At 33.3% G+C, this 15,277-nt stretch overlaps 1 protein-coding gene across 1 annotated transcript in view; it reads right to left on the bottom strand.

Moving 5' to 3' along the window:
* Nucleotides 1-15,277, bottom strand: part of CNOT2 (CCR4-NOT transcription complex subunit 2) — a 135,481-nt gene that overhangs the window by 6,252 nt on the left and 113,952 nt on the right. The window contains exons 7-15 of the mRNA XM_047066820.1: nucleotides 14,511-14,590; nucleotides 11,521-11,646; nucleotides 9,590-9,714; nucleotides 8,517-8,637; nucleotides 8,269-8,425; nucleotides 5,664-5,725; nucleotides 5,525-5,574; nucleotides 3,523-3,623; nucleotides 1,526-1,670 (exon numbers count right to left, since the gene is read on the bottom strand). Coding sequence (XP_046922776.1) covers nucleotides 1,526-1,670; nucleotides 3,523-3,623; nucleotides 5,525-5,574; nucleotides 5,664-5,725; nucleotides 8,269-8,425; nucleotides 8,517-8,637; nucleotides 9,590-9,714; nucleotides 11,521-11,646; nucleotides 14,511-14,590 — 967 coding nt within the window. The remainder of the gene's footprint in view (nucleotides 1-1,525; nucleotides 1,671-3,522; nucleotides 3,624-5,524; nucleotides 5,575-5,663; nucleotides 5,726-8,268; nucleotides 8,426-8,516; nucleotides 8,638-9,589; nucleotides 9,715-11,520; nucleotides 11,647-14,510; nucleotides 14,591-15,277) is intronic.

Raw genomic sequence — 15,277 nt, 5'->3', positions numbered from 1 at the left:
AACAATGATGATAAAAACTGTAACAAACTACCACAGGTAGTCCCATATATCTCATGTCCAATACACGCCAAGCATTGTCCTTAGTGTGTGTGTGTGTGTGTGCGCGTAATCTCATTTAATCTTCATGACGCTCTAGAAGCAAATATGATTTCAATTTAAAAGATAAGGAATCAGGCATGGAAAAGAAACTTGTATATGGTCAAAACATAACTAGCAGAAATAGGAGTCAAATTCAAATCTATGATACAAAGGATCTAGCTTTCTACTATACTGTACTTCTTAACAAGTAACATATACAATGTCTCTTATATTTTGTAATGAAGGTCATTATTGCTACTTAAAAGGTTAGGTCACGGATCTTCCTTTTGAATCAAGATATGCATATCAATTAGAACTGTTAAAATAACTTGAATACATTGTATGGTGATATATGGACTTGGTCTGAGAAGTAATAACACTCACCACTGACAAACACCCAAAATTAATAATAATAAAAAAAGATTTAACCTCTCATATGTGTGTCTTGTTTGGTGTTTTAAGTTGGGCTCATCTTGTTTCTTTTGTCAAGATTTGTATGAAATCTTGCGAAGTAAAACTCTTGTGATAAATATCTGGTAAGCATTTTACACTGTCTTCTTAAAATGTCTTACCTTCTTATCAATTTAGTGAGGCTGACTCAAAAGAAAAAAAAGCCCAAACCAACAACTAAAGAATCCTCCAATGAACTGTCAAGAAATACTTTTCTTCTGTTTAAATTTATTGAGAAAAAACAAAACTAAAGAGTTTTTAATCCTATGAATCATCAGTGGAAAAGGCATTCAAGAAATCCTGGAGTTATGAAATCAGATAATGTCAGTTATATTCTCTACTAGGTAGACTAAGTACATACATGAGACACTCCATACATGTGAAATATGCTATGACACTGATGAAAATTTTGCACATGGAACAGTCAGAAAGGTGTTTTTGTGAGGAAAAGTTGCAAACCAAAACAACCAACTTTTTCCACAGCCCTCTTCCAACACTCAGCACACTAGTCATAGGAACAATCATGGTTAATGCTTACAATTTTCTTTCTTTATATCATTTGTAAATAAAAATTCAAGCATCTTTCCTGCAATGAGTGTAAGTGTTTTAAAAAGCCTATTATCTGTTTATATACCAGTTTTAGGAAAATCTCCTACCTGCTCAAAGTAATAATAATATAAGAATACATGACTGGGAATGCAAGAGGGTTATCTTTATTTTACAACTGAGTAGACACAAAAATATCTCAAATGTTATCACGGCTTGTGAAAAATTACAAAATTGTAAAGCAATCCTTTTCCTAACTATGGGTGAAAGGAGTTGTTTCCAGACACTTGCCTAGTTTAAATCAAGCCAAGAAGGTGAAGATGACAAAGACTTATTTAGCAAGCATGTGGCACATTATTGGAATGGATGTCTTGGTACATATAAACAGATAAAAGAGGATACTTCTTTTTAAAATCTAGATTTATACATTTACACATGGAAAAAAATATACCTTAGCTACTTTCCTCCAGTTAAGACAGTCAAAGAAGTAATATGTTCCCCTCTCATATGTATTGGTTTTCATTGTTGGCTCCATGCCTGGTGCCCTGGTAATCCATACTCGTTCTTCTTTGTGGTATCTCCAATCACGGTTAAAACTTCAATTTTTAAGAGAAAAAGACAATTAATTCTTTCCTGTGGCTCACATCAAACATTTTCTACATTTTGTAAAATTTTACTCAGAAAATAGTTTCACCTAAAATACATAAATATAGATGCTTCTTTATCCTGACTTTGTTATTAAATACAACCCTAGTGAAATATAGGAAAATAATTTTAATTTGTCCAGAAAACACACTCTTTAATTAACATACACATCTTTATTTAACTAAAGAAATTTTTTCATGCAAACAAAATGAGATCTTAAAAGCTCTATGAGCAATGTGATAAAAACTTAGACCAAATAAAGATACATTGTGTTCCAGGAACTTCACTCCTTTCTTGTTCTTCTTAACATTCAACAGAACTTGAGACATCCATTAAAACAAACAAAAATCCCAACTACTGTATTATTTTGTAAGGAACTAAATACAGTCTATTTAACTATCCAAATTCACATAATTTTGTAACTATGTTGGAAACAGAATATCCATTCAAAAAACTCTTCATGAATGTATTACTTTTATTTTTTATTTAAATTTCATTGATCCTAAATTCTCAAAAGCCAAAAGGATACCCACTAGAATTCATGCAAGAATCAATGAGGATTTATATCACTTGTAAACTGGGGAAGTAACATCCAAAGGAGGTAAATGAGCCACAAAAAACATCTCTGGTAGAACAAACCTCCATATAAACAAATACCTTCCTACTAATACAGTGAGGTAATTTTTCAACATAAAAGAGATATGAGACAGAACTGCCAGTAATGGATATATGAATGACTAAATGAATTTATTTACTTATGAATAAATTAAAAGGTAACAGGTAACAATTTCTATGTTACAAAAAATGAGGGGAAAACATGGGAGAAAACAAATTCTCAATAGAAAAATAAAAAAACAATTTATTATCAACACAGTGAATTTTACATTTTAAGTATCTGATCCAAGGTCATTTATAGAAATGTTATTAGGAGTATTATAAAATATTTAAATCTGTAAAAAATTAGGTCTCTCAATCACAACATCCTGATTTTCTTTTTGTAATCTCTATCCCCAACGTGGGGCTTGAACTCAGGACCCTGAGATCAAGAGTCACTTGCTCCATCGACTGAGCCAGCCAGGTGCCCCATAACATCATGAATTTTAACTAACAATTCACTCAAGTAAACATGATTATTATAATAGTCCATTGGTAACAAAATGTTACCAATTGGACATATGAGAAATGACACAAAATTTTTATTCTTAGAGCATCGGGCAAAAACAGAAATGCTCAGGAAAAAAGATGTATCCAATGGGCCAACTACTTAACATTAATTTATTTAAGTTGGCCAACAAGCTTCTGATAATGAATGTGGACTTTATCAATACTTCAGAACACACAAGAAATATGCACAGTGCCTTGCCCATATAATACTCAACAGATAAATGATGAAATTCATTGTCAAATGAAATTCAATTGTCATTCAATTCATTGTCTTATGTGGTTCCATAAGAAGATGAGCCACAGTTAGGAAGCGACCAGATCTTATACTTCACATATTTATAAAAATCAGATTCACCAAATTCATGAATGAAGTCAATCCTGTCTTCTTACAAATTTAGGATTATTTAAATCTGAAATAATTCCTTTTATGTATACAATGACTATGAAACTAGAGCAATATAAACTTTCAACCTAAATTAACTTTATTTTACTAAGTGTAAAAACAAATTATTTCTTGATGGAAATATTTCTGCTTTAAAAACAAAAGACAGACTATAGCCATCATTAAAAAAAAAAAAGTTTTCAGAATAAACAAGATCCACTATAATACAAAAGTGTTTGAAAATACTTTGAACATACAGCTCTACTGCAGCTAAAAGTTGTAATACGTCTCCTCCATTCATGTAATAGAGATAGAAGAGAAGGTCTTCTCCGTATCGGCCAAGTTTTATTGCAGCCAGCTGGAAAAGAGAAATCAATTATTCTGAAGTGTAAAATAAGTTTGAAAACCCTAACATTGCTATCACGATAGTAAAAATAACAAGATAAACAAACCCTCTTCTCTGTAGTAGATAACTGTTATTACGTGATTTCATAGGTAGTTATAACCCTAAGGGGGAGTTTTATCATTTAAATAACTAGAGTCATTTAACAACTATTTCTGGTACATCTGTTTATATAAAAATAAAATAAAAACCTATATAAAAACTTCTCAGCAAGACCAAATGCTGTTTTACATGAGGGTTTATTAATACCCAACACAGTAACAATAGTGGAACATGACGCTCAGAGATGCAGGAGTTATATTCAAGTCCTGGTTCCACTATTTACTAATATGACCCATGTCCAAGTTATTTAAGGTCTCTGAACTTCCACATAAAATGGAGAAATGAGACCTACAAGGTTACTAAGAATGTAAGTAAAAATTGATAAAGTGCCTGTATACGAATGCACCTTAAAGAGGACCTGATACATAGGAAACCTGTAAGAAATGTTAGCTCAGTCTGTATCTGACAGTGATTCACAAATTGGTTATGTATTTTTACCAAATCACATATGGTAAATACAAAAATCATAAAGTGATAGCTCTTTATTTTGTTTAAATGGATGACTAAAAGATGATTGCTTCACATGTCCCTCCATAAAGCAGAAACATTAACCGCCAACCAAACTCTAATAAAACACTGAGTTTAATAGACTCCAACTCTTGTGTTAGGAAAAGCCTTTATTCTCACCAAAATGAAAAAACTTTTCTCTCTTCACCTAATCCTGCATCTAAATGTTTATTTAACTGTTATACATTCTTAGAATATAATTTTTCTCTCCATATTATCCCCATTCAAGCAGCAGTTTTTAATGTGACAAATTCTCTCAAATCAGTATTTCTTAAATTGCCGTAAGAAAAGGCTTTGGAACCCTTAGGTAATTGGAGCAAAAAAGCCCTATGACAGATGTAGCAGAAAAATCACACGATCCACAAACAGAAAAAATAAGCTCTATCCCATACTTCTTGTCTTCCATCTATTCAAGTATTGAGACATATTGAGAAACATCTCTTTACTTGCCTGTCCACAAAATCAACATCCATTTGACCATGCAATTGCATGGTACAGACACAGAACACCTGTGTGTGTGTGTGTGTGTGTGTGTGTGTGTGTACACACACATATATATAATATTTTATATTTATGTATAAATATATAATGCAATACATATTTATATACATATGTGTAACACGTAAGTTTTAATAAATCGTATCTTTCCTCAACGCCAAAATCTAGGGATACAATTTCTAACAGAAATGAACATTTTAGTTCTTTCCCCTCAACAAGAGTATCTACCATTTTCTTTTTTTGATTAAAAAAAAAAGTTAAAACTTCAATCTGTTAATAGTTATTTTATAGCTAGAATTTTAGGTAATTAAAAAAAATTTTAAAGCCAATGCCATAGCTTTTAAATGTACACACTGTTCCACTGAAAACACTGTAATATTTGTAAAAATATATTTCTTATTGATACAAGGGCATAAAATGAGAATATCAGAAAGAAATTCATCAAATTTTCCAAAATAGTTGATTCTCATCAACCATGGCTATAACCTGTTATTAAGAACTCTGAGAAATATTTGACCAGACCTACCACTGTTTTGTTTTTAAAACATATTCTTTAAATATAACCCAGGATTCTCATCAGAACATTAAAATAGAAATAAAACTGTTATAATTGAATTGGCAACATGAAAGCATACCCCTGAGACCACTGCTAATTATTTCAAAAGACTTTATGCTGTCTAAACTGAAAAACAGTGCCTGGAAAATAGATACATTCATGCTGACTGAGGAGAATAATAAACTACACTCACCTTATCCCTAATGTGAATGTTCGTTAAGTACTCAGATGGAACATGGAAGTCTGGATAATAAAATGAAAAAAGCCTTATTAACTGATTCTCAGTTTAAAAAATATTTTTAAAAGGTCTGAACACAAATAGATTCTCCTACCTATGTCTTGAGGTCGACAAGGTGAAGATGCCCAGGGTGATGCAAATTTGGGGTAAAGATTTCTGAATAAGAGGGAAAAAAAAAAACCACTCTGAAATCCAAAGTAGAATCAAAGATTTCTAATTTTATTCAGGAAATCAAGAAAAATGACTTCAAAAGTAAAATGAGTATCTTTACTTCCAATTTCGTTTCATGTGTTTACTACAACTTACACAGCAGAAAAATGAAACACGGTTAAACAGCTGTATATATACTCAGTGTCTATATTAAGTTACAAGTTATATATTCACATATATACATAACTTCGACTCAGAATGCTTTAAATTCATTAATACCATGCCCCCAGTAAAATTACTTTCCCATTTACATGGCCAGAAAAAATCAGTAATTATTAAAAGCAAAAGTTCAAATTCACCAAATATTTACTAAGTGCCTATTACAATATGCCTGACACTGTTGCAGGTGCTTGAGATACATCAGCGAACAAAACAAAGATAACTGACAACATAAAATTTACTTTCTGGTTAGGATGGTGGATTAGGAGGAGGCGCATAATAAATAATATTCCGTGTTGGTGGAGGGGTAAGGAGGGGTATCAGTTGCATTAAATTAGGTAGCCAGCTTAGGTTCCATTTAGAAGACAGGATAGGATTTGAACAAAACTTCGAAAGATGTGAGGGGGGTCAGCCATATTCATGACCTGGCAGAAGACTATTCTAGTCTGAGGAAACTGCTAGAGCAAATTAAGCAACTTAGCAAAACTAAGGTGGGCATATGACTGACATGTCTGAGGTACAGCCAAGCCAGCAAAGGTCAATGAAACTGGAACAGAGTGAACAAAGGGAGAAGCTGTTGAGGTGGTGGCAGGAGAGAGACAGATCATGCCTGTGGAGATGAGTAGGCCTGTAAAGATTTTAGGTTTTTAATCATAAGGAAACCACAGACCTTTACCGGGCACTGAGCAAAGGATTAACTTATTCAGAAAGGATTGTCCTGGCTGCTACATAAAGAAGAGATTGTGGGGGGCACAACAGAGCATCAGGGACACCTGGGGACTGTCTGATGGTATAATCTAGGAAAGAAAGGATGGTGATTCAAACCAGGGTGCTGGCAGTTAAAAGCAATGAGAAGCATGAAGCAATGAATCCATTATGTCAAACGTTGCTGACAGGTCAAGTTTCTACAAGAGACCACTGAATTTGATGACCTCAATGAGAGCAGGTTCAGTGAAGGGGTGAGGGAGCAAAATCCTAACTGAAATGGGTTTAACAGAGAATGGGAGAAGACAAATGGAAGATAAAAAATGGCTTTTTAAAAGAGTTTTGCTCTTCAAAAAGTAAGAATAAAGAAATAAAGGCAGTAATTCATGGAAGAGATTAGACAAAAAGAATGTACTTTATTAGCATAGAGGAAGTAATAGCATTACTTGTACGCTGACGGAAATGATCCAACAATGTGCAAAAATTGTTAGAGCTATGTCCTTGAGTTTTCAAGAGAGACTTTAAGTAGAAAGCATGGATCAGCAGGGTGAAAGACAAGAATGAGGTGGGTGCAGATGGTAGCAGATAGTTAGATCTGGTGGTAGGACTATGCTGACATTCTCTTCTGATTACTTCCAGCTTTCTTAGGAAAGTAGAAATTAAAAAAGCAGTCTTACTACTACACCTGAAACTAGTATTACACTGTAAGTTAACTAACTGGAATTTAAACAAAAACTCAGGAAAGAAAAAAAAAAGCAAGGTCTCCATCTGAGAGTAAGGACTGGGAAAAAGGTAATTAGATGTTAGGAGAAACGAGTGTGGAATAGTTGCATAGGAGAGCAAAAGAATGAAGGGACCAGGCACGCCACTTACAATTATGGGTGGCAGAATTATGAGCCCGCTTTTGAGGTTCCTAGAAGTGAGGACTAGGCAGTGAAGTTGTGTGCTTTTCTTTAACCAGTTCAATAGCACAGATCAAGAATGGAATAACTGAAGTATAACCAGGGTTGTAGTTTTTGCCATGAAATCATGACAAAGTAAGAGAGGGGCAAAGTAGTCAAGCGTGTATGTAAAAAGCCATTATGAAAGACTAAAGAATTTAACTGGGTAAGAAGAAAGTGAAATCTTCTCAGGCGAAGAGAAGGATGTTGAAGAACAGTAAAAGGTAGAAGAATCAATAGACTGAAGATTCCAAGGAGTCAAATGATTATTGGAGTCAGTGCTAGAGGGAGAAAGACGGAAAACCGGAAGTGGCATGGGAGCAGAGACTTAAAATTACAGGGAAACTGAAGTTACTGATAATGCCAAGGTCAAAGGGATAACTTTGTAAGTAGCTGAGATATGGTGGAGGGTTAAGACTTTTGGAGGTGAGAAACTCAAGGAGCCAAGATCTCAGGATTCTGGAAGGATCAAATATGTGTATTTTGAAACTGCCAAATTATAAGGGAATGATACTGTCAAATGACAGTGATCCAGGAGCTAACATGAGAGGGAATGACCCAAACAGTCAAGAGAGAACAGCAACGAGTGGCTGCAGGTAATACACTGTGATCACATGAAATTAAAAACTGGAAATCCACAAGGAAGTATTATACACAAATGTGGAAGAAAAGAAAAAAACTTACTCAGGAGAGTTCAGATTGAGGCCTAATGTTGTTAAGTCACTTCCTAATGCAAGATGTACCATTCCTGGGTCTGTCTCTGCTGCCCTGATAAATGTTAACAGGCCAATCATTCCAAATTGGTCCGTCACCATCCCTTGAGGAATGTTAGTAACCCGACCTGGATAAGAAGAACATAGTAATTTTATCTTTAAGGAAAAAGTAAAGAAACGAATTCTGTAATATCTTTGACATATTTTATAGAGTCCCACCATCAGGTAACACCTGGATCCCTTTTTTCTGCTGGTTATTATTTTGCGTTGTTGAACTTTTATCTCCAGGGAATTTGGGTCCATCTGTACTTGAAGTTGTCTTGCCAGATGTATTCAAATTCTAACATGGAAAAAATTAAATGTGACATTAAAATTTGTTAAGTGCAAAAATTGAGTACACGTATTAGTTACCTTTCTATTCATTCTTTATTATATTTAAATTGGTAGTATATTATTACCTGTTTTTCAAGTTCTACATGAAACTTTTTGTTTCCACAACTGTCCCATGGTTTACAAATAAATCCTGTATTTTACACATTTGGGTATTTAAAGGACAAAAACATATGAAAGGTATTCTTATATATCTCAGATCTTCAGTCACAGAAAAATAATCTTTATCTCAGAACTATATGCTTTGGGATATACTTCAAGTTTCACTCTTCAACACTTTAATTTAGAAGAGAAATATTACAGTACATTGCCTATGATATCACCATAAAAACCTCCAGGATAAGTTAGAATATATAAACTTTTAAAATTCGTATTTAATTCTTACCCAGTAATCTTCTTTATCAACTATTTTAACAATACATACAAACTCCCATCACACACAAAAAAAAAAAGCTATTTTCAGTGAAATGTGGAAGAAATAAAACACATTCGTTAAGTCAGAAAGAGGAAGCTGAGTTGGCTGAATCAACACAGGAATAAAAATGTGTATAAAGATTCTTCAAGGAGAAAACTTACTCAAGAAAAACACAGCTCCTTAGAAGGCTATAATATCAAACTTCATGGGATCCAGCTGACAGGGACTACAATAAAAGTCTAAATTAACTCTGAGAAGTTCAACAGAAATTTGCAAACCTATACGAAATAGGAAAAAAATAGGCTATCTTCTAAGTTATAAAGGTTTTCCACATTCTTCAGAAGTTAGATTATTACAGATATTCAAGATAAACAATTTTGTAACAGTACTTAGTAAGTCCTTAATATAGTCTATAAAACTGTTAATACAAGAGAAGTCTGAAGGGAAAAAACTACATTACTCACACACATAATTCTCAGTTACTTACAGATTTACTGTCATCATTACTTGACGTTGGATCTTTATAGCTGGAACCAGGTAATGCTGGAAAATCTTCATTGTGTATTGAGAAGTCCTGGGATTGCTCATTTGCTGGTTTTGTTACCATTCCCACTATGTAATGAAAATAATCCAGAAAATTCTAATTCATATTTATGCTATTTTACTACAAATTATAAAAAAACTAAAGTTTCCTCATACTAACATACCAAAAGGATTTTTTATTACACTATGAAAGCACACTTCAAAAAATTAGTATTTAGGATAATAATGAAGAACTATATTTTTATATACTGATTAATAACTCAATATACAAAATAATACAAGGGAAGTAAGTGGTAATCCTATAATTCTAAATCTAATGTCATATATAGATGCTTAAAAACAATTTGATATTGGTAATAGTTATCAAAATTTTTGGTTTAAAGCTTGACTTAAATATTTGACTAGCTATTATAAACACCAGTTAATTGTCAAATACAAATGAACAAAATAAATTTTAAAAGAACATGTCAGTATTCTACTTGAAAGTGACTTACAGAGTGAGCAAATTGCAATCAATTATAAAACAACTCCATATTATTTCAGATTTTCTTGGACTCCATGTAATAGATGTAAAACATGCAAGAACTGGGAAGTAATCCTCCCACTATACTTGGCATTAGTCAGGCCCTTATTGGAGAACAATATCCAGTTTGGGGCTCCACAATTCAAGAACGATATGGAGAAACTAGAGTTGGTCCAAGGAGAGCAACGGGAATGATTAAAGGGATGAAAAAATGGACCTATGAGGAAAGGTTAAAAACATTAGAGTCTGAACTGAGAATCAAGTAGCTAGGTACTCAACTTCCAGGGCAGATCATTTTTTTTGTTATTTTTGGAAGACTAATTTGGAAACTTTAGAATACTAACAATATATACTCTCCCTTCTCCACACACTGTTATTTATATTCATATTCTGAAAGGCACAGAAATCCTTCTTGGATGAAAATGGGAGAAACCATTATCTTAAAAAAGTTATGAACTGATGCTTCTAAGTTCATTGTTTCTGCTACTGATCTCTATCAGATTCTCCCAAAAGGAAACAACTATGTGCAATGGGTAAAGAGAATATGGCTACATTGTTGTTACATAATTTTCACGTCTAAGTTGTTATTGCACACATTTCATGCCCTTCCTTTTCATTTAGCCAAATCTCTTAATTATTAGAGACAGTGAGAAAGGGCTTTAATTGTGACCAAGAGTCTACATGAACTATTCATGACCCTATGAGCAGTTTTCAACAGAAGGCAACTGTTTCTCCCATGGGACATGTGTCAATGTCTAGAGACACCTATGGTTGTCAAAACGATGGTGGGGAGAGGTACTATTGGCATCAAGTTGGCAGAGGCCAGGGATGTTGCTATAACATTCTCTAATGCACAGAACAGCCCCCCACCACCCCCCATTTACAAAGAATTATCTGACCCAAATGTCAGTAGTGTGGAGGTTGAGAAACTGGCTTAGGAAAAATATTCTATGTAAGGTCAGTCATTACTAATCACCAGGAATGTAGGAATGTATTCTTCAAAAATGTGTGATGAATTAAGAAGAGAAAAGGCACCTTAATCATTATGGTACACTTAAGGCAGAAATGCCAGAAGAAAACCTCTGAATACCAATGAACATTTCCTTTTGGGTTTCTGTACAAACTGTTTCCCATCTAACTTTGCTATCATGGTATTCTGGAAGGAAAATGCACTTTGCATATATCAGCTTTGACGAAATTATGCTACTCTGATTAGAAAACATATTGTGTGTGTGTGTGTGTGTGTGTGTGTGTACAGACATGAACATGCATATGTGCACAAATGTGTTATGTCTGTGTGTGTGTGCACAATGGAAAAGTTTCCATTAGCCATTATTAGAAAGCTTAATTACCATAAGGAGCTCTTCCAGCCAAGGGGTTTATTAATGGAGTTGGGTTACCACTTCCTTCTCTTCTGTTTCGGTCTGCTAACGCTGGAAAATCTGAAAGGTCCAATCCTGTCACATTTTCGCTTCCATCTAAATAATGAGAAAGAACATTATTGGTTCTACAAACATTTTATTTTATTTTAAATAAGCTCTCGGCCCAATATGGGGCTTGCACTCACAACCCAGAGATCAAGAGCCACATACTCTACTGACTGAGCCAGCCAGGCATTCTGTACAAACATTTTAAAGGGATTATTAAACACCAACCATCGTATAATTTGAAATGACAGTACCTTCTTCCTAAAGACACAGCACTGTACTAAGTATGTATAAGTGTACATTAAACACTTGTGGACTTATTTCATGCAAAAGAATTTCATGAATAATTCAGCAAACAATATGTAGCTAGCATAATAAAAACCCCAAATCCTAGAGACTTAAGATAGACAATAAGGAGTTAATGTGGTACATTATTTCCCCTGTGAAGGAGGGTACTCTAAAGTTATAGCTCTCTTGTTAGCTAACAAGAGAGAGACCGTTGTGATGTAACTGTTCTTTTCATTATATCCAAAAGCAGAGGTAGTATCTGGATGCTTGGAGCTTTAGTTACACACAGGTGTGATAATGACAGTGCCTCTTGCAAATGACCAGAATCATATCTGAAACACAGGCAGTGGGAGCAGAAACTCTAAGGACTTCTGTCCTGTGATCTACTTGTCCCATACACACGTATGTGTGTGCAAGTGTGTGTGTGTCTGTTTCTGCAGTTGGGGAGTATAGCCAGGTGGGGTAGACACAATATAAATAGGGTTCCCATGTCTGGCAAGAGTTTGGGAAGCATGGGAATATGATGCAAAGCCCAGAAGATTATATTACCTATTGCACAGTAGGCGCTCAATAAATATACTAAATGAATAAAATTAATTTATGTTCATTTTAAATGGAAAAGATCAGCCTGAAATTTAACCTAATATTTCTACTTTGCCTATTTTTTAAAGATTTTATTTTTAAGTAATCTCTACACCCAACATGGGGCTCAAACTCATAACCCCAAGATCAAGACTTGCATGCTCTACTAACTGAGCCAGGTAGGGGCCCCTCTATGTTGCCAATTTTAATCATCCCCTTAATTTCTTCTGAACTTTTATTATTCTATTATTCTTACAATCTTATATGCTTAATTTTTGAAGAATTTAATTTTCTACCTTAGTTTTAGCCTGAACTATAGGGTTTTTTAAAAAACTTTGTTTCATCTGATGTTTTCATGTTTTATAGCATTTTTAATTTATGTGGCCTTTCAGTTAATTTTGAATTTTTCTCCAAGTTTCATAATTAGAAAAATCTCAGAAACTAATTACCTCAAGATTACTTTGTTGACAGAAAAACAACACACTCTCATAACAATCCAACTCAGGTTATAATTTAAAATTATGAAGAGTAAATGATAAAATCATATCTACTGTTTCTAAACAAACAGCAATTTATTAATTTTTAATTTAAAAAAGATACTACTACATAAAAAGACCAACAGGACAAATTTATAGTGTTTCAATCTACAAAAGTTATCTTTCTTGAATTATTCTATTATAGTTAGTTATATAGTTATAAATTAACCAAAAACTTTGAATATGTATTAACTTTCAATACACATCTTCAGGTCCTCTAAGATGGAATTTAAAATTGCCATGCTATCTGAGAATTTTAACCTAAAAAATACTTAATAAACCCCCAAATTTGAATTTTTAGGTAAAGACTTGGAGACAATTTTCCTAAAAATAGTTAAAGTTTAGTTAAAACTGAATTTTAAAAATAATTTTAAAATTTATGGAAGTGTGGAAAAGCGTAATTCAGAATATAAGATGGCATTGTCAGACACACTGTTACTTTATGGTCCATTTAGGAAAAAAAAAAAACTTGCCAATTAAACTATGATACATAGTCTGATTTCAGAGATAATAAAATATGAAAAAATTGGAACATTTCAGAAACAGTGGGAATATGGTACTTCATATCATTTTTAACACCTTGAACATAAAACTATAAGTTTTAAATGCTACAATTTGGAATTTTAAAGTCTAATTTGATCAATCTACGCTGCTACACATATAATACCACATAAAATTAAAAGCTCATAGTCACAAATGACATTTCATTACTAAATCTTGTCTGATGCTTCCACATATGCTTCATTTCACTGATCATTCTTTCCCTTCCACTTCCTTCACATATATTTCTCTCTGAGTGATCAATTCATTTTTGCTCCTATGACCGTAACAACGTCCTTTATTTCTTTTCTCTGGAAAGGGTCTGGAGGCAAGGATGGAAGAGGGTGAAATCTGAAGCAGAAGAGCAATTAAGCCTCCTGTTCTCTTCTCTCTGAAGCAGTTGATAAAAGAAAGAAACCAATGGACTGCAGGAATTCAAAATCAGATTTCTCTGTAATTAAATTCTGAACTTTACATATAAAACTGGATAAAAAATCCAAGGGTTAAATGCCAAAATTAGTATTATTAAAATTATTAAGAAAAAGTTGTTAAGTGCTCCAATAAAATTTTAAAGGTTTCTTCAATCTGGGTCCCTATAACCAGAATGCTGTAACACTCAACCTAAATTAGACTGTAGTGACAGGACTGAGGATAGGAAACGCTCTTGAAGCAAAAAAAATTCTGAAGCATAAATACAGACTAGGGTAATGTTCAGGGGCTTTCTCTAGGTATTAAGGAAATAATTCTGAAGTTATAACACTATGCTATTACCACACCAAGTGAAAAAATATATTTAAATATCTCTCAACTATTCACTTGAATTAAACCCTATTCCTGTCAAATTCTCACTAAATTCTACCAGTTTAACACAAAAATCTAGTAATATTTTAAGACCAGTATGTTGAATTGCTTCATATTTCAAAGATCTACCATATTTTTTATAGGGTACTACCTCCAGAATAAGCTTACCTGTTCCATTAAAAATGTTACTTGATAAGGAGTTATTCATTCCAAATGCCTGATTCCTGTTCATTCCAAATCCAGACATACTGGGTACATAGAAAATAATTTTAGATATACAGTAAGAGAACACTAACTTCCAGATGAAGAAAAACAGAAGTGTATACTTTTGACCTCCTCATATAAAACAATATGTTTAAAAACAAACACTACTTTCATTTTTCTGAGTTTAACCTTTATTTGAAAATGTTCCTGAAGTCCCTCCATGAATAACTGAGAACCATAATGTCTTAAACAGATGAATTAAAAAACAAAAAGCAAAGAATGTACACATAAGTCTGGAGGAAAACAGAGATTAAGGGCACTATTTGATGTGTTTGGAGAACCAACTTACTGGATACACTGGTAGAAGTAACTGATCTCAAAAACATGTAGTTTAGTGTAAAACTACTGCTCCTGAATACTTGTTCTCCTTCCACTACTGGTAAAGTGTGCCATTATTGCTTTCCATAAAAGATCTTCTTTCATACAACACAGTCTTTCCCAACTAGAATATAAACTCCTCAGAGACAGGGTCTGTGTCATAGTCATCTTTGCATCCTCTGCCTTTAGTCTTCAGGAGGATACACAACAGGCACTCAATAAAGGTTTAGTTTACCTGAATTAAGCGATGTTTTTCTTTAACTGAATTTAGTGCTCTAAAACACATCATTCTTATCTAAATATAGTTTATCTTTCAGCTACTTAAAAGAAAAACCAAATCTCTCCATAGTGCC

Source organism: Lynx rufus, unplaced genomic scaffold (genome assembly GCF_022079265.1).
Source record: "Lynx rufus isolate CCGP_SWC_20201006 ecotype Redwood Valley unplaced genomic scaffold, mLynRuf1.p SCAF_7, whole genome shotgun sequence".
Lineage (NCBI taxonomy): Eukaryota > Metazoa > Chordata > Mammalia > Carnivora > Felidae > Lynx > Lynx rufus.
This window is presented reverse-complemented; position numbering and strand designations above follow the sequence as displayed.